This window comes from Anopheles funestus, chromosome 3RL, assembly GCF_943734845.2.
Source record: "Anopheles funestus chromosome 3RL, idAnoFuneDA-416_04, whole genome shotgun sequence".
NCBI lineage: Eukaryota > Metazoa > Arthropoda > Insecta > Diptera > Culicidae > Anopheles > Anopheles funestus.
The window spans coordinates 41,728,919-41,749,307 of NC_064599.1; the positions used below are offsets into that span (position 1 = coordinate 41,728,919).

Genomic DNA, 20,389 nt, shown 5'->3' on the forward strand with positions numbered 1-20,389 from the left:
TGTACACACACTGCTAGAAATAATAGTAAGCGAAAACGTTTATAACGTTCAATCTGCAGAAATGACAATCCAGTAAATATATAATAAATGTGTTAAGTTGTAATTTGAGCTATGCAAATTCTATTTGTTACCTTATTACAATACAACAATTTTTCATTATCTCAAACGTCGAATAAAACAAAGTGCCATATCTTAACGGCATGTTGATCATACACATTATGACGTCTTTGCGCTTACCATTAATTAGTTCATTCCATTTATTTTATTAAAGGTCAGTTATTTAGGAGACATTATTACACTTCCTTATTGAGACTCAAACAAACATATTATATACTCAAACAGGCAAGCCAAAATAGCAAAAAAAAGCCTCGATAAAAACAATGTAGTTTATGTATGTAATGAAAATAACTTCTAGATGGTTTTAAATACTTAATTATAGGTGGTGTATGCCCAGTAAACGGGTTTCCCTTAATTTACCGTTTAATTAACCAAATCATTACCCGGTTAGATACGAGAAAATTAGCATACAATAAATCACCCATGTCAATATGTCAATTTTGTCGAATCGATAAATTAATTCAAAGCTGAAATTTGCTCAATTGTTTGACAGATACCGTTTAATTATGTAAGATGTCTAACTTAAACTAATAATAGAATAATAAGTCAATAATAGAAACATGTTCACACAGATTTCTAGAGAACCAAGTTATGAATTCTAACTATTTCCCTAATAACAGAGAAATAAAACAATTAGGCTTGAGTTCTTGTGAAAAAGATAACAAATAGTCATGCCTTCATACTTATTTTCATCACTGTACTATTCGTATTCGTATTCGTATTCCAAACAAGCCAACAGATCCGTCTGATCAGATAAAGTTGAATTACTCAGTCGGGTTGAATCTTTCCTCTTTGATTTTTACCCCACTCTGCAATCTCAACTTGTAATCAGATCATGCTGCAATAGTAACAAAACTCCACATGAGGATTATAACGTATACATAAAGTAGTATAAATTTAGTACAAGAACGTAAACAACTTAATTGACATTGGTCGAAAATGAGCAAAACACTAAAAACACAAAAAAAACACACAGCAAAACAGATATAAAAATAATAGAAAAATACAAAAATAGAATAGAATAGAAAAATTAAAACAAATGTGCTGCATAACATTATAAGGCATAGTATTTACTATAAGGTTTTTGTACAATAATATAAGTGAATTGTTAAATTTCTAAAACAACTGTGAACCCGCTTATTTCCGGCATCGTCTACATCGGCGACTATTAGTATCACATTTTTTTTTAATTTTTCCCCACTGGTGAATAATTTACTCATATTAATCAAATACTTATCCAAAAAGACAATAGTGTAAATAATTAAATATAACATTGTGTTAAGGTTGCAATAGCATGGACACCAGTAACAATGCAATAACTAAATGATACGTTACATGTAAACGATTCACAAATACACAACAACATCAAGAATTAAGTAAATTGGCGACCATTAGATTTACCGTTTTAAAAGGCTCTTGTCCTTTTTTATGCAGATAGATAGAACGGCTTGGCCGTATTGATAGATTCTTGTCCTTTATTGCAACCGAAAAATTAGCCTTAGGAATTAGTAAACTCTACTACTACTAAATTAAACTTCACACAGCTCGGAGGATACAACCCAGTGTACACACACTGCTAGAAATAATAGTAAGCGAAAACGTTTATAACGTTCAATCTGCAGAAATGACAATCCAGTAAATATATAATAAATGTGTTAAGTTGTAATTTGAGCTATGCAAATTCTATTTGTTACCTTATTACAATACAACAATTTTTCATTATCTCAAACGTCGAATAAAACAAAGTGCCATATCTTAACGGCATGTTGATCATACACATTATGACGTCTTTGCGCTTACCATTAATTAGTTCATTCCATTTATTTTATTAAAGGTCAGTTATTTAGGAGACATTATTACACTTCCTTATTGAGACTCAAACAAACATATTATATACTCAAACAGGCAAGCCAAAATAGCAAAAAAAAGCCTCGATAAAAACAATGTAGTTTATGTATGTAATGAAAATAACTTCTAGATGGTTTTAAATACTTAATTATAGGTGGTGTATGCCCAGTAAACGGGTTTCCCTTAATTTACCGTTTAATTAACCAAATCATTACCCGGTTAGATACGAGAAAATTAGCATACAATAAATCACCCATGTCAATATGTCAATTTTGTCGAATCGATAAATTAATTCAAAGCTGAAATTTGCTCAATTGTTTGACAGATACCGTTTAATTATGTAAGATGTCTAACTTAAACTAATAATAGAATAATAAGTCAATAATAGAAACATGTTCACACAGATTTCTAGAGAACCAAGTTATGAATTCTAACTATTTCCCTAATAACAGAGAAATAAAACAATTAGGCTTGAGTTCTTGTGAAAAAGATAACAAATAGTCATGCCTTCATACTTATTTTCATCACTGTACTATTCGTATTCGTATTCGTATTCCAAACAAGCCAACAGATCCGTCTGATCAGATAAAGTTGAATTACTCAGTCGGGTTGAATCTTTCCTCTTTGATTTTTACCCCACTCTGCAATCTCAACTTGTAATCAGATCATGCTGCAATAGTAACAAAACTCCACATGAGGATTATAAGATGGCAAATCAAAAACCTCACCGCATGTCGTTAAAGAAGGATCATTAACTTCTGGCAAATTTAAATCACTCCCCTGATAAAACAGCATGTATTTAGCTTTGTTCTGCAAACTCGAGTTAAAAATTGTCGCAAGTTTAAATCGTGCTTTATTTTCATTACACAAGCTTTATCCCATCAATGTCGACGACACATTCTGCCTCCTTCCATCATCCGTCGCCCATTTGCACGAGATTCATAACACTTCGTTTGGCCACAAACCATGCAAAATCCCGCTCGTTTAGCAGCATGTGAGAGACGCACTCGAACGGGGCGGAAATTCCGATGCACGTGCACATAAACATAAACCACGTGGACGCGGCGATGGTTTCCCGCTGAAACACTGCTGCTCTCGTGCTTCCTAACGTCATGCAATGTTTCGGAAGGGGAACAAATCTCTTCAACTCGATGCTGAAGTATTTTTGTTGCTCACTAATTGGATTACAAAATCGGCAAATAAAGGTTAATGTAGCGGATTCAACAGTTCACCCCAGCGCCAACCAACAGCAACCACATTGGCGGAAGTGCTTTGCATCCTTTAGGTACACCACCCCGATGCCAACTGTATCGGCCTTCTTTCATGTCGTCCCTGTGAAGTTCCGCATACATGCACCATACGGAGCGAACAAAGTTGGGTGTTGGCCAACGCTCATTGGAAGACACATTTATGAATGAACTCGGGGAGCCACCGGGTTTTATGTACGGCGGGTCGTGCGTTTCGTTCGACACCAGCAAAGGGAAACATTTTCGAATGCGAGGATCTTCGTTCAATATGCATCGTTATTTCTGCATTTCCCGAATGTGTGTATGTTTGTTGCTAAACGCTGTCCCTAAACGGATGGGCAACGCTCTTTCGTTCTCTTTCTCTCGCGCGCGCTATTCACCATACTAGCGTAACCAGACGCACACAGTAGTATGTACGTATCCTAGGGTATGTAAAATTCACTTGATAAGAGGGATTACAGTCATAACTTTTAATTGGTTTTATATTTTCGAACCCGTTTGTCTGCAAAACCAGGAGCCACTAAGTTTACTGCTACAGGACAAAACGGATGCACTGAGTCAGTACGTGAGTTCAGGAAGGTCCCCGTTCCGGATGGGATGGATGGGTTGAAGCAATTCAATACACCATTCACCAGCGTACAAGCTCCCCATCTACCTGGTACGTTGATTCCAGCAAACATCCATCCACCCGTTCCCAACAAACTGACGGAAATAATTTCGTTATGCTGTTTGCACACTTTGGCACCTTTCGTAGTGCGTGTGCACTACAACGCCCCACACTGGTAAGCGCGGCGAATGCTACTACTAGCACATCTGTAAAGGATTATTGAGACACACAAACCTCGAAAATGGATACAGACTCTGCTACGGTAGGCTATTCCCGCATTGACCCGAAGGTGCTGGAGATCAGTGCAGCTCCGATTGCACGTTCATCGGACGCATACCATACCACACCTGTCCATGGGCGGTAATGAGAAGGTGTCACGAGCCAGGCATGACACTCATAATTCCTGCTTTAAGCGTACGAACATGAACTCTGTGTTGGGAGTGTGGGGCTGAGCGCCTGGATGCCGAAAGGTGAACAAGGCGGTCAGTGGAATCGATGTTTACGCTCTTTTAACCACTTGATGTGTGTACCTTTCAGATTACACAGATTCCGATGGCGAAACGATATCCGGTCACTGTGCTCTGTCGTATCCTCGGCACAAGTTCTTGATGGCAACGCCAAACAGACGGTCAGAGGGAGTATCAGGGTGATGAGAGTGGACAGCAAGTTTATGTGCACATGGTTGTCGATGGACAAAAATGTTCCATCTTTGCCGGACCCAAACTTGAAGAATGGCACGCACGCAATCAATGGATCTTATCGTAAAGCTGAAATAAAGTTTTCATCTTAAACTAAGCTTTGTTCTACGCACTTTTTCTAAGAATTAGGCTTAGAGAACAGCGATAATGCAATCCGCCATGTACGCCACCACAAAAAGAGCATCTTCCCGTAAATGAAACGAATCATGTAGCGTATAAATAAATACACGATAAATCAGTAAATTAAATCAAAAATGATTACTTTCGAGTCTGTGGACATTTCGAAAGCAAAACCAATGCCTTCCAGTCCCAGTTTGCGAAAGCATTTAAGAATACCGGCACGTCAGTGGGCTCAAAAAAGCGTTTGCCACAGCTCGACTTAATAATTGCCTCCTTCGAAAACTCTCCGCCACTAGCACAAGTTATGAATAAATTTACCCAACCAAAAACTTCACATTCCTACGTCGACTGACATGGCTGACACGTGCATGTTTACCCAAAAGGTCCAGCCCCAGCCCATGCGCGACTAAGACGATGTGACACTTGGCGATGCGCATAAATTTCCATTGCCGGATTATACACATCATCATATTCATTGAAAATCAATTCTTTAAAGCTGTGCCGTATGGTGCCACCCTGTGCTTCCTTCCGCCGTGCTTCCAATTCCGATCATCATGTCATGTCCTGCTAAGTGTCTTCACTGCGAGATTTTCCACTTGTGGCATTTTGGTCGATTTGAACTGCTGGTGAGAACATCTTCACGAGAATAAACTCTATCAACCGAAGTGGAAAAGATCCGGACATGGAAGGAAACGATACAAAGGGAACGTAAGCGAATGTCATCACCACATCCAGTCGATACATTATGTAGCACAGCTCCGCAAACAGGTGCTCTTCAATAATCCGTATGCCTTTCCCCGTACCGAAAGATTGGTTTGTTCGCATTTGGTCGTACGGAAATGTTCACACATATTTCGTGTACGTGCAACCAGAGATAGCCACAGGACCGCTCCACAATACCATACGGACCGCCAGTGCATTTACCACCCGGCATCAAGGATGAATATATTCTGCAGGATTTCGTTTGTTTTGCGACTTGACAAAATTGATCGAACAAATTTAATTTGCATAATCTTGCACAACGGTCCAACCAGACATTTCAATGATGGGAGCAAATTGACAACAGCTTCAAGTGAGTACAACAATGAAATTTATAGTTTCAGGCATATTTGCAATACATTAAGGCTAGCAGTTGGCAAGAGATAAAATAAGTAATTATGGATATAAAGGAAACATTCGTTAAATAATCTGCAACCACATTTTATAAATGGACCCCAAACCATTTTATAAATGGGCACACATAACAATAGATCTACATGGTGGGTGTAATAAACGACCACGGTTTCACACGACAGCACCGGATATAAAATCCCACCTGGACCACGCGCTTCTCTATGCGAAAATGCGCTTCTATAGAACATTCATGGTGGCCATATCCGAGAAAAAATATTTTTAATGCTATTTTGAATAACACAGAAACTTTGAGTATAATTTAAATATTCGTGACATTTTTTTACAATTTCTAGTTGTATTGGTCTTAGAAAATCGTCCTTCACCAACAATGGCCGCCAATAAAGAATACACCACTCCATTTAAATTAAAACAAATAATGTAAACCGCTAAATTCCAAAACATGGGCGAATTGATAACTTTCAGATAAATAATTATAACACTATATCAAAATTATCCCCACGACGTCGATGCATATACATTGTCATTAAATGCTGGTCGAAAAAAATATTAGTCTATCTGATTTTGCTAAGCCACTCCCGACCTCACTTTATGCTTCCCATAACACACAGGATAGTAAGTAACCGGATCATCGTCCCAACCCAAAATCCCAATGGTGGAGCAGATTTATTCCACATCAATTTGTACGGATTATTCGCGGTCCGATGCAGTCGCCTACCTAGTGCCAAAGCCTTGTCACCCTGGCACGGTCAGGTGTAATGTGAAACTAGCGTTACACATTAATTTCTATAAAACGGTATTACCCGTACCCTTCCCAAAATTAACACACACAACCGTTGAGCCACGCGGGAAGGACATTCCATTTGCTAAAGTTGGCCCGTTTGATGTATTTATGCATTTCTGTGCTAACCGTACGCGTACTACTGGACCACCGTAGGGACAATGAAGGAATTCCGAGCTCAGACGTGAACACCCATGAATCTAATTATCTCTCGGTTCACCCCTTATCATGGTGCCGAGATCAAATGTGTAGCAATTCGCCCGTCACAGAGGATTTCGGTACGAAAAGTAAATATATTTGAAGTTATTAGTTTGCTCATTTAGCGGCGACAATTCCCACAGCATTGGTTCACGAGAAGCCGAATAGCATTCCATCACTACCTTCGTCGATGAAAGCTGACTCGCACTGTAGACATTAAATTCTTGACCCAATGGAGTAAAGAGAGTTTGCGAAAGGTACATTGTCGCGTACAGCAATATGTGTCCACTGGAATACGCACCGGTGAAACGCTTCCACTGAAGTTCATCAATCATTTAGAGATGATGGTATGCCTACTCGTCCAATCGCTGTACCCACAGTGCAACATTACAATTCACTAACGACACACCAAACTTACCACCGCATATGAGCGAATGTGTATCGATGCATTATAGCAAGGCGCAACAGCTCAGAAATTCATATCATTTCATTTCCTGTGCTTTTTCAGCGGCTCACTATAAATTATTTATGAGTGAAAGGGCGACAAGAAGAAGAAGGATGAAGAAGAGTGGTTCGAATGTGGCAGTATCTGCCAGCAACTATTAAAATGCATACCATTTTGAAACCCTAAAGAGCAAATCAATACCATCATCATATAGGGTCGGCGTCACAGTAGAATAGCCGCCTTCAAACGACAGACGAAATGACATTTGTAATTTCCTCATTTAGATTCCAAGCATCCCAGTTTCAGGGCAACAACTTGGCAAGTATGGAGTGGCAATGATTTAAAAAAAAAGAACATATCTTCGCGAAAAAGGTAAGATCTGTTCGATCAGCTTCAAACCTCGATTTGTTTTGTGTTTTTTTTTTATTTTCAGCCCAATAACGACTTCGCCGGGTTCGTCACCGGAGTCTTCTCTTAATTTAGCGTATGAAACGTATCCTCGCTACATGCTTGATTATTCTATACGCGTAAAATTGACAGGACCTTTCACCGAACGTTCACCACACCTTTCCTGTTGGTACAATTTCCATTGCCACCTCACAGGTTGTACGGTGCAACATGAAACGCGAACAGCTCACACCACCATTAGCACCGATAGCCAACAAAGACTAACAACTGTATGAATATATGTGTATATTAAATATATCACATGCACCGAAGGATGATGGATAATAAATTTGAATGGAACTCATCTATCAATCAATATTGAACGTAATTAATGTATGCGGACATGCGGCAGTTCGTCGGGTGTTGTTCTTGTGCTATTTACGACCGTGACAGCAAATGTGCAGAAGCGTACAAAGGAGATGCAAACGCGTCGATACGAATTACAAGGCTGGGACGTATTCATTTGCAGTTCGCGCACATCGGACAATTCGAATCCACCAAAATGATGCTGGAATGTCATTCAGCTCAAGCGTTTGGTCTCGCTCTGGGCCGGGGTTTGTTCGTACAGCACCGTACAGACATCACATAATTCTCCTATTAGCAAAAATATTAAGCTCAACTTTACCATTCGCAATTTTCCAGATATTCGGTTCCTATATCTCTCCCTCTCTTCGTGTGATAAGCTTCAATGGAAAATTCAAATTTTACGGTCATTCCCGAAAAACTCGAATGTCAAGTGAACGGTGAAAAGTAAAGCGTAAATCCCTCTAAAACACGCACCGGCGCTGCATTTGGTAGCGGCACCTTCACAATACCTCGTACACTAAAAGCTCAACCCATCAACCAGACGATGGATGGATCGGATTGTGTATCGATTGTTGATCCGAAAATATGCCTCAAACTTCATCAAAAACCCTTTTATCACCTCTCTGCGCTGTTCGATTCGACAGGCATGTGGGGGTGTGCGGCCTACACATCGATTCTCTAATGGGTTTACCCTCTTAGCAGATCGGCTCCCGGTTAGGTATAGGATTGGAGATCGACACGGAGACAAGGTACACCGTTCGAAACAGCTCATGATTGAAGTTCCAAATCCACAAATGGATGCCATGAGCAATGTTGAACGCTAATATACTCAGGCACTGGTCAGGATTTACAAATGGTAAAGACTTTTAATCGGATTCCTACTCCAGCCAACAATTAGTACCTTGCATTTTGAGTAGATACGAAACAGCAACGGTATTAGCCCCAGCTAAAAAATTTCAGCAATACTACTGATGATTACATAATGCAAAGGAACTTTGACATAATTATTGTAACTATTACACTTAATATTATGTCTGATAAAGGATTAAACATGTTAATAAATGTAGGCAAATGTTCTAATGACGAGTAATATTGGAGTTTAACTAAATAAAATATATTGTAATACTTACCGACTAAAGCCAATATAACAGTCAGCAACGGTGCGGCAGGAAACCTAACAGGTATGTTAAATTCCAGCATCTGCAGCAAATCCACTGCAAAAGAATAAATAAAAATAAGAAATTTAATAGCAACCGACATACATAAGTCTCCATAGTAATAAGCGAAACACTGAACAGAAATAATCGACAAACCCCTATTTCTGTGAAATATTAAAGAGGAACACGCAGTTGTCCTGAGAAGATTCACTATTTAGTAAGCTCTCAAACTTTATCAATCTCAACAACCAACAACGTTAACGTCAATTCTAACCCTCTCATGTTTAGGTGGTACCGGATGAAAGTACTCCTTAATAAAAGGTACCTAAAACAACACACGGCTATGATATATTTGTATCGATATATTCGGCCCTTTCGAACAAAAAGTGATACCGAGAGCTTCGATGATCCAATAACAACCAACACCAACGCTATATGCGTGGCCGGAAGAGGTGGTGGCGGTAAAAAGAAACGAGCACGAAAACAAATGGTTAGTGATTCCTCCGGCCCACATGGAGCCAAACGATACATTCGTGGTTTCTGGTACAATGGGAAAGAAGAGAGAAAGAGAGGAAGAAAATGGTGGAGGTGGTGTATCAACGACATGACCTGTTGTCCGTTCATGCAGATAGATAAACCGGCACCGAAAAGTTACGCGTACATATTGAAAGCAGCACCTTTACGAAGACAATAGCACCGTGGACATATAGTGGAAGACATGATGAGTAGAAAGGGGAGAGAAAAAAAATATAAACGGAACAAGAAAATAGCGCCATCCATGAAGACACGTAAACAACAGGCCACAACCTAATTACATACATTCATGTCAAATGGCTATCATGTTTCACTTTCAATTCACTTTGGCTACATTTTCATGGTAACATATTGGATACGAATCCTTTTATCAAAGATCGTTGTAGTTTCTCTCACCTAGCGGCGATAGCCGCCAGGCATAAACAGTGTACCATCTCGTTTATCGCCCTTCACCTACTGGCTGTACGTTCTTCCCGACCGGTTAGCTATCAATCCTTCCGTCACGTCCCCGATGATGGTAACGCACGTGTGCGGAAGTGTAAGCGGATGGGAAAAGTTTTATTTTCCACACAAGAACTACAACAAAACACCACCATTATGCCAAACAATGCTTTGTGAACCGTATAGTGACCGGTGTAAGCGGAGCCCCAACGGCTACGGCTTTGTATTACGGATGTTTCCCGTAAACAACGCTTTTGTGAGCTCTTGGTTGAATGGAGACAACAGCGCTAACCGACAACGACACAAACAGGATCGACGTACTTAACCACCCCGTCTTACAGGACGAAAGTTGACCGTTTGGACATCTGGTTGTTTTTTTTTTCTTCGTCCGCTGTGGTGGAAAACTCGCACGCTTCAAAGGAAATTTCAATAAACCTCACACCGTGTACTTGGTGCCAGGTGAGGATGAAATCTTAAAGCGATCGCCGTCGACTCGATGGTCACCCACTGGTTTCTGTTGATCAGGCTTAAAGGTACTCGTCTATGGATCCCCTTCCTCGATGGACTCCCTAGCATTGCGTGCGATAGAAACACTTATTTCGGCAGAAGTCATATTTACGATGCTCGAGTGTAAACAAGCCATAAACGAACAAGCGACCACGTATCGAAATGTGTGGAAGAGTGCCAAAAACAGGGCCAGGAGAGTTGATAATTTACTCGCGTTGTAAGGGCTATCCTGAAACATAGTACATAGAGGATGCGATAAAAAAACACACACACAAACACACGTACATGCCAACATAGAACATAGAACCGCGCAGACTTTTCGTAGGCCGACCAGGAACAAATGCTTCGATCACTCTCAAGGGAATTTTTAGGGAGATATATAAGAGGATAACTTGGACAATATCGAATTGTGCTGCTAAATTAATAGGACTAAGCGCAAACACAAGTAGTGTTTCTCGTCGGTTGTTGCAGAGAAAATTTGTCAAAATGCATGTTTTTTATAACATTATCATAATATTATCATAATATTAGTAAGATTACAATTCTTTTTACAAACGTATAAAAATGAACAAACAAATTGAAATATTTTTAAAATTTCTTAAAAATAAAAGAATATATACACTTATAATCGCTATTCCCACATCCACATGCAACATAAATAGCGCACCTACATTAATGTGGCGAGTAAATCTCGATGCAATGAAATCGAAATGCAAATTATGCGCCCTTAGTCAATCATGAATATCGATGGGCTTATTTTTATAGCAAAATAACACGACTTAATCCTTATTCCGTTTGGTATATCCATTTCTCGACATTAACTGCTGTGTTCGTCGTTCAGCCTTGCTTCATTTGCATACATAGATTCAATGTTTTCAAATTCATAAACACCACATACATATACACTTTTGGGATGAACCCAGCCGTAGTCTCGATTCGATTCATTTGGCAAAGGAACTTGAAAGCCAGGCAACGCGTTTTAATGCTATCGCCTACGGTTTTCTGAGTGCGTTCGAGCCCCGGTCATGATAACCAATCAATTCCCGGTTACCCCTAGCAGCTAATATCTGTTTCTCACAATCGAACCATTACGAGGCTCCGATTATTATTTCACCATCGCTTCGCAAGGCGATACGATCCGCCAAGCAGTGCGCACAGATGGTGCAGGAGGTGATGTCTCGTCAACGTCATTATTCAGTGTGTCACATCATTATCGACCGAAGGGCACCATTGGGATCCTTTGCACTGGGAGCAGCAGTGGGAGCATCGCTTATTGCTCTGCTACCGCTTAATAACGACAGTGATGGAAAAGGAAGGTGTCGGATAGGCGACGACAGCAACGTCGGCGACAGGATTGCACAGGTTGATTGTGTAAAAGGACATACAGGCCGGGGGTCGATAGTTGAGTGAGAAGAAAACGAGCAACAGGGCAGGTTTGGAATGTTACGGGAAATTGTTCCCATATACACACACACACACCTTCCTCCGGTGTGGAAGGATGACAAAAAAAGGATAGTTCATTTTGTGTCAGACATTCGAGCTACATTCGGTTTCGGTTCGCTTCGTCTTCGTAACAATGCTGCAGCGGAAAGAGGTCACGTTGGACGATACTTGTTATTCGCTTATTATGGAAAAAGGTATCCGATGGAAGATAAAATAGCCATCGTTTGTTGAAATCCTCCTATTGGCGCGAATCTTCGTGCGTCATGTAACCGTTTGTCGAAGTAGCGACAAAATACTGTTATTCGCCTGCAGAGCTAACTATCCATTCGCTCCTCAGCCATGTTTACAACATGTTAATAACGTTTCCGAACATATGAATTGGAGGATTATACCGTATCGCACTAATAGGAGCAAAATAACTGTGTTGTATATACATGTTTTCAAAACGATTATCACATCTGCAATCTTGTGCCACGTTTACAAGTATTGGTACAAATAGTATCAATGCACCTAGACATATAGTTAAAATTTCGTTAATATATAAACTGGAACAAGTAGATTTGTTTGACATAAGTTTTCTTAAACAAATCTTAAAGAAAGGAAACAGCATTAAAGTTTTGCCAAAAACGAATGATGAAACGAAATCCACAGCAATTCCACAGCAGATAAATTACTATAGATGACGACTGCAATTCAAACCATACTGTTTGGTTTCCTTCAGCCATTGTTCATAAATATAAAAGTCAATCAAATGCACGCTACGGATAACAGATTTTAATGTCCTTGCTACGAAAACAAAAACATACTTTGTCACAAACGAAACGAACGCGAAACGTATCGAATCACGTTATTTCCCAGTAGATTGTGGAACTCAATTATAATTTTGCGTATCATGCCACAAACAACACGATTCGTGTTGCCATCCATCATCCATGTGCCTAAAAAGCGCACATGACGACGACGCGGGTGTGTTACATGTAATTGTAAATTGAGAAAATACATTGTTGAATATATTACGACACAGAATATCTTTTTTTTTGTTTTTTGATTTGCCACACAGGTTCATTCACAGAGTGAGGTAACATAATCAAATGACGACAAATGATCTTCCTTTTTTTTTGTTCTGAGTTACATAAAAAATATAAAACATAATACATATATAAATTTAATATTGGTATATAGGAAGCACTAACACAAATTTTAGTTTTACTAAAAGCAGCAATTGTGATTAATATTTAATTATTGCCACATACATTGAAATAATTAAAGGATAAATAATAATTGAGTAATAGAAATTTAAGTTTTACATTTTTAATAATTGTAATTGTCTTTAAAACTTTAAATCTTTTGTACCTATCTTTTCAATTTTTGTACGTGTCACTACTATGCATTCTACTGGTGGTAGCAAGTATTTGTTTCATATTACGATTTCATGGGGATATATCTCAAGCCAAATATAATAAAATCACAAGTAATATAATTTAACTACCTTCTGTAAATAATATATAATTTAAGAACCAATATGATGCAGGGTGTTGCACCACATAGTTTCGATATTTATGTATATATTCCTACCTAGATTAATTAATCTAACAACAAATTATCTCAAAAGATACATACATTTTTCTCTTAAATTAACTTAAGTGTTTCAAAGTCTCTTTAATGGTATAACCAAACAACCATTTGACAATGATACTAAAAATGTCACAAACAAATCAGTTACTTTTTCCTGCATTTTTCATCATTTTGTAACTACCTATTTGAAAATATTTGAGAATAGAGACGAAATAGAGACGAAAGGAACTTAAATGTTTCAAAATCTCTTTAATGTTTGACCATTTAACCATTTGAAAATGATACTAAAAATGTCACAAACAAATCAGTTAGGGTTCTGTAAAATTTACAATTTACCCATGGCTAGTCGGACTCCATCGGACTCATCTGGACCCACCCGGACTCATCCGGAATCGATCGGACCCATTCGGACTCGATCGACCTCGGACTCGACCAGAATCCACCGAACTGGCCGGAGTCAATTTTGGTTTTTTGTGCATCCACGATTCCACTCCGTATTACACATCACTAGCTAGCACTCAGCTGGTTGTTGTACTGTTGTAAAAAGTTGTACTGGGTGTGCTAGCACTGACCTCTAACGGGTGATGCTGGCCATTTCTGGCTTACTAGATTTATTTGTAACACGTAGCTGGATAGTCAGTCCTTGCTACGGGTCCAAATGGGGTTTGATACCCGTTCCTGTAGTGTGGAACCGGCGCTGTTTATCACATACATCACCGGCTCGCCGCATTTAAAATTATTTATGATAACAATTCTACAAAACTGATATTTCTAAACCAGAAGAATACGTCACCTGATTTCCAAGTTATTCGTTCTCAGAAAAAGATTTTTATAATCTGAAAGCACGACTCAAGTGTTTAAATTTAATACTTGTAACCTATGGGACTGTTACCTACAAGTTTCTTTTCTTCAATGGCTAAAAAAATTGATGTTGATCTACATAAATTGGTTTTTACAACATATGTGCAAATGAATGCTTTTATACACATAAGTAAAGTAACTTTTTTACAAAGTAAAGCATGACCCCAAGCTTCAACTTGACTATGCAAAATGACGTCACAATTATTCAATTGTTCAATTCTTTTGTGGCATTCTCAAGAGCTTTCCTAACATAATTATCTTTCCTTAATTTTTTTTATTTTATTACCGTACTAAGATGTATCAACAAATATACCGTTGTTTATGTACCAAACAGAACTTTATAGAAAAAATCCACATCTTTACAAAATCCATATTGTTTACGAGTTATACGATATGGATTGACCGTTTTTTTTTTCTTTGGGCACCAAATTTGGATCGGAAATACCGTGATGGTACTACATATATTTGCCAGTTTTCAATACATTTAAATTATGTGTAAATAAAAAATGTTTTAGATACTCTGACAAAATGAATAAAAATAAATTACTGTCCATGAGTATAACATTTGGCAATGCACATTTAGATTTTTCTGTGCAATAATTCAATTCCACTGTTCAAGTCATTGAACCAATAGCCACCATACATTTCATATGAACTGCTGTGTTATTATTTTAAATTACTAGCAAAAATGGCGTAAGAAACAATTTTATGTATAGCTGCTGATTGCAAACGTTAAAAACAGCAATAACATCGAACTTTGTTTTAATACAATTCTATATTCATCTGCACTATGAATCAGAGGCTTATTGCTCTCTAATCGGCGTGATTTGTTTATCTAGTAAAAAACGTCGATTGCGTCGAAAGCGAGATCGCGACAAAACCAGACAAACCAAACCCGATAATGGATGTGAAGCTCAATAAGCGATAAAAGCTATACGAGATTGCTTATGTGCGTAACATATAAACCAAACCAAAAATCAAAAACTTACCTATAAACACAAATATCTGATGATGGGAATAGCGTAACAGCATGGAGATGGAAATTGTCTAAAAGCCAGAAAGAGATTGCCACAGTTATACACAACGGGTCTAGTTCAACGACCATACGTGCAACGGTATGTCACTTACGAATAGAACCATTATGAAGAATGCTGCAGTGTACGATCCACGACCCATCCACCAGACCGATACAAACCGAAAGTGTTCACCGGTAATGACATTCCGCAGATAGCCCTTGTTGTCTTCTTGTTCAGCCAGCACCTTAACCGACGCCATCAATATATCATCGTAGCCGAGGAAATGTTTCAAAATCAACCGGCTAAATGAATCACCGAAACACTTGTTAACCTGAGGATCGAGCCGTACGACCGCTACCGGAATATTCAACCGCTGCCGTGTAGCAGCCGAAAGTCGTAGAAATCCATACTCGAGTGAATATTCCACGATGTATTGATCGGCTGATAGAACTACAAAAAAGAGGTACAGAGTTACTGGCTTGTTCCAGAAAGTGGGTTTTCCACAGGGTTAATGATTATTTACCCGCATTGCGAAGTTTTTCCATCACCGGTACATCCGACTTTAGTTCCTCCCCACCGTGCGCAGGAGTGAGTGTATCCAGCGATTTTATGATAGTTTCATTAGTATAAACTACCACATTATCTTGCGGCTGGGCCACATTCGCTTCCACGGACATTGCAACGGGGTCAGCTACTTTCGGAACAGTATCAGGCTCATTGCCTTCGATTGCTTCACCAGCGCCCGGAAACGGTGTACTGTTTATGGTCACACCGGTAAGGTTCTCGGTGACAAGGGCGTTTTCCTGCCGCGTGGTAGAATAAAGGTCCGACGTCATCGGTTCCTGTCCATACGGTGCCTTTTCATTCGGTAGCGGACTACTGTTAGCATAACTATGCTGCACCAACGCGTCCGCGCCATTTTGATTGTGTTCCTCCTCGTGGGGTAGCGTCGTGGATGGATCAATGCTGATCATTCCATTTTTTAGTGTATTCCGTAGTACATTAACGTCTCCCTCATCGAGCATCTCCGAAGACGTTGGCTTGGTTGTGCCGTACTCACTTTGGCTAAGGCTTGCAATTTCCACACTACAATAAGGCACATGAAATGTATGTTATGTTAATGCATAGTGTAACTTCCCTATGATATGCTTCGAGCTTACCGCAGGATGCCATCCCGTGGCCAATCATCTTTCACGTGCTCCAGGCACGTCGTTGGTGTTTGCGAAAAGCGAACATGGATGTAGGCAAGGATGAAAAACGCAGTCAACGCTTTCAGCAGCATCATTAGCTCAATCGCACGTCGAACCGGTCTGGAACGGAAGGAAAACGCACAGTTTAGACCTTTACCATTTTCTGTCACTTCCTTTCGAAAATTAGGATTTCCATTCCACTGCTCCTGACGTCAATGATGCTGCTCTCCACCCCTTCCCCACTCAAATTAGTTAAACACACACACACTCAAACACACTTCCGAATGAAGCGCGGGGCCAAATTAATGCAACCTCGGTCAGTCATGAAATATGCACACACAAATGATCGTGCGGAACGGCGCTTAACACATTATAAACGCACAGTACCACAGCACCACTTGCTATCTAGTGCGTCCACGGTGTCCTTCATAACGCTAATGTGCCGGAAAAAATATACCGTAACTGGTAGGTTTTGGGGTGGTTTCATCTTACCGTGGTATCGTCTGCGCGTAAGCAATGGCCGTCTTGAAGAAAAGCGCGTGAAACAGTCGATCGCGTACATTTATCAGGGGATTCTGTGCGAAAAACGAAAGAAGGGCATTGTAAACAAACGGTTGTGTATTCATAACATTTGCTACTTTTTTTTTCTTTTTCACCTCCTTTCGTTCTCTTTCACTTACACACTACTTCACTCTTGCATCTCTTACCTGCACATTGTTCCTCGGTCGAGCGGGATTGATTAATGGTGCACCGGGAATGGGATTGTTTTCTGGATTTACGTCCGGTGGCAGCGCATTCGGTTCTGCCATCCTGTTCGTCCAGATGTGTTACACAGCACGCCAAAAAATAGGCCTTTTTATCAATCTACCGCTACAATTGTCGTACGATGCAGTACACTATCGGATTGCGTCTCTCTCTCTTATCACTAAACCGTGATTGTGACGAAATGTTTCGATATCGATTTAAGCAGCACCTGTAACGAAAGTGGATAGCTATCATACCGATGGCTATTGGCTGGTGGATAAGACATGAATGGTGGTGTATTGTTTTGGTCCAAACGTGAGAAAGGTGCAATAGCAAACGCGTTGGCGCACCTCGCTGGCGTCAACATTTCGAATCACACACCGCAAGTTGTCATGGATGCAAGTAAAATGGCAACTAATTATGCTGATAATCGCCGTCATCGGTCGAAAGTGTAAGTGTGAAATGCTTCACGAACATGTTTGGGACTCTTTGCACATATCACTCCGATACAGCATCGCGCCAGTTAACGCCAAATGCAGTACACTGCAGTTTCCCATTCCGTGGAGCACAATTTCTTTGCACACTCGATCGATGTTTTTGCAGCAACCCGCGCGTCCTGCACACACTGCTTACCACAAGTAGTTCTTGAGCAACGTCGCGTGTCCATAACACAGCGGCACACAGATGACCGCTTCGGTGACCTGCAGTTGTCGTGACCGTCACCACCTTGCAACTACTTTTACGCTGGTTTTGCCACTAATTTTTTTTTACGTTCTGCCGTCGTCCCCACATTTGTTGACGCACATATCCGATGCGATGCAAGTAGTGGTGGAGAGGATGGATTTTTCGTAGGCCCGTTCGTAGGCTTGTGTGTGCTGGTTTGGATGGTACAGTGTTGGGATGTGTTTACCATTTACGCTTGTGGCCTACCTGCTGACGACCGCTGCACCATTTGCATCAGTTGGGGCGACTTTTCCCCTTCCGATTGCACTGCTAATTTACTTCAGAATTACTCAGGTTGCTTACGAAAAGTTGTTTTTGCTTTGTGTTTTTCATGTGTTGTTTTCTTTTATTTTTTCGCAACGAAACGTCATTTACGTTGTAGTGATGGGCGAATAAAAATTAACGGAGCTATAAGTTCTTTAGACTGGATGGATTATTAACGCAGTGAAACCCCGATTATCCGTACTCATCGGAATTTGAACAGATCATCGATAACTGCGGATTATAGATACATTTAATGTATGATTGCTAGTGTTAGTGTGCGGTGTTCTTTCACCTTTTTCGTAAATTGTTGCCAAAAAAAATTATTTTAATTCAAATTTGAGCATATTGCAATTTTCTCTTTTGTACTCTTAATTTTTTTTATGTTTTGTCGGGTTTGCAGTAAATACGTCGAATTGCCAATGAACCTGTATCTTCGATACGACACGAATAATCCAACATCCTATTAAATGATCCCGAAATAATCTGTGTTTCACCGTAGGAGGATTACCTCGATATACACGGTACGTTGTGTGTGCGGGTGCGAGTTCGCGGATTTTGAAATTTCTAAGCTTAGTCGAAATGTGTTGTTATTCAATCACATCAATGTTTACATAATGTCCATGTATTCCTTCAAAAAACCATAAAGAAAGTGCACAAAAACCATATAGATAGCAACAAAGAAAGAGGTTGATTTTAACTTTCATTTTGAAACGAATTTGTATCGAGATCCGACATACGCGGAAATTATAGATACGCAGATTTTCCTCGATTTCTACGGATCGAAATAATAAGGTTACCGATCACCTGTAGATGTATTCGATATTGTAATTTAAATTATTTTCAATTGTATCGAAAGATACAATAAAAAGGGCTAAGGTCTGAAACACAACCCCCCCCACTCACGGACACTCATTTGAGTGACTTTTTTTCGTGCAGGGTGGTTCGAAATCGGTTGCGTGTTTTTTTAATTATGTTTCGAGACACAGACACCTGAGGGCATGGCCGTCGAAGAAGAAAATGTAGCCATTGGTGCCATCTATCGACCACAGGTCAAAGATTGGCGATCCGTTGGAGCTTTGGCGAATAGCTCCGGCCACAGACAGGGTAGCGATTAGTGGTGCATGGACGAAATGTAGCCACAAGTGCCATCTAGCCATGGCCAGAAGAAAGTTTGGCGATATCTTGGATACCGGCGGAGCTATGGGGCAAATTCGGGCCAAAAATGAGGAAAATTTTACGGTTTCACAAACAGCGTATGGAACTTGGTTCCTCGATGAATAAATCACTTTTCACTTTGCGAAAACCTCCTTACAATTTAATAGTAATTAAAAAAAAATCAAATTCAGGCCACATTGCATAGTCTCCGAACCACCCTGTACGAAAAATTGACACGCAGATGAGTGACCGTGAGTGGGGGGGGTCGTGTTTCAGACTTTAGCCATAAAAAGTAGGTACATATCTTGGCTGCAAAAAAGTAAACAAAAATCACAAAACTGAAATCGCAAAACGATATTATCCCATAGTTCAACCAAATTACCATAGTACATACTTCTTTTCAGCAGCCCTAGACGAACAATCATGGCTGCATATTTATTTTGCTATAATTTTGCTATAATAAATTCAAAAAGTTTTAAAAATGCTCTAACCGATATGCTCAAGCCTCGATTTAAACATTTATAGTATGTACCTATTTTCACTGTAATTTATTTAATTCATTAAAAAAATCTTAATGTTAAATATCTCAACATACAAACCTGGTATTTGAATCGTTTCATCCACCACAGCACATTTCATCCTATATGCAGAAGCGTTTTATATTCCATTCTCGTGTTTATTAGACAAAAAAAGGTTTCCGATACACATATTTTCTTCAGCACATTTGCTATGTGTTCAGTACTGTTTTAAGTGCATCGATGCAACCAGTTGCACTTTACACTCTATCGGCACTGTGCTTCATTTTTTATACCGCTCTTGATTTTGTTTCTTTGC

General features: G+C 39.6%; 1 protein-coding gene across 2 annotated transcripts in view; it reads right to left on the reverse strand.

Annotated features, from left to right (window-relative positions):
• The window catches only part of LOC125771872 (uncharacterized), a 50,186-nt gene extending 31,359 nt beyond the window's left edge, over positions 1 to 18,827 (reverse strand). Inside the window, exons 1-8 of one of the 2 annotated variants that reach the window (XM_049442993.1) lie at positions 18,344 to 18,827; positions 17,377 to 17,642; positions 17,162 to 17,244; positions 16,640 to 16,789; positions 16,003 to 16,565; positions 15,592 to 15,929; positions 15,453 to 15,510; positions 9,076 to 9,159 (exon numbers count right to left, since the gene is read on the reverse strand). In XM_049442993.1, coding sequence (XP_049298950.1) covers positions 9,076 to 9,159; positions 15,453 to 15,510; positions 15,592 to 15,929; positions 16,003 to 16,565; positions 16,640 to 16,789; positions 17,162 to 17,244; positions 17,377 to 17,478 — 1,378 coding nt within the window. In that variant the 5' untranslated portion in view covers positions 17,479 to 17,642; positions 18,344 to 18,827. The other variant, XM_049442994.1, reaches the window with a different exon arrangement.
• Positions 18,828 to 20,389: the final 1,562 nt, after the last annotated feature.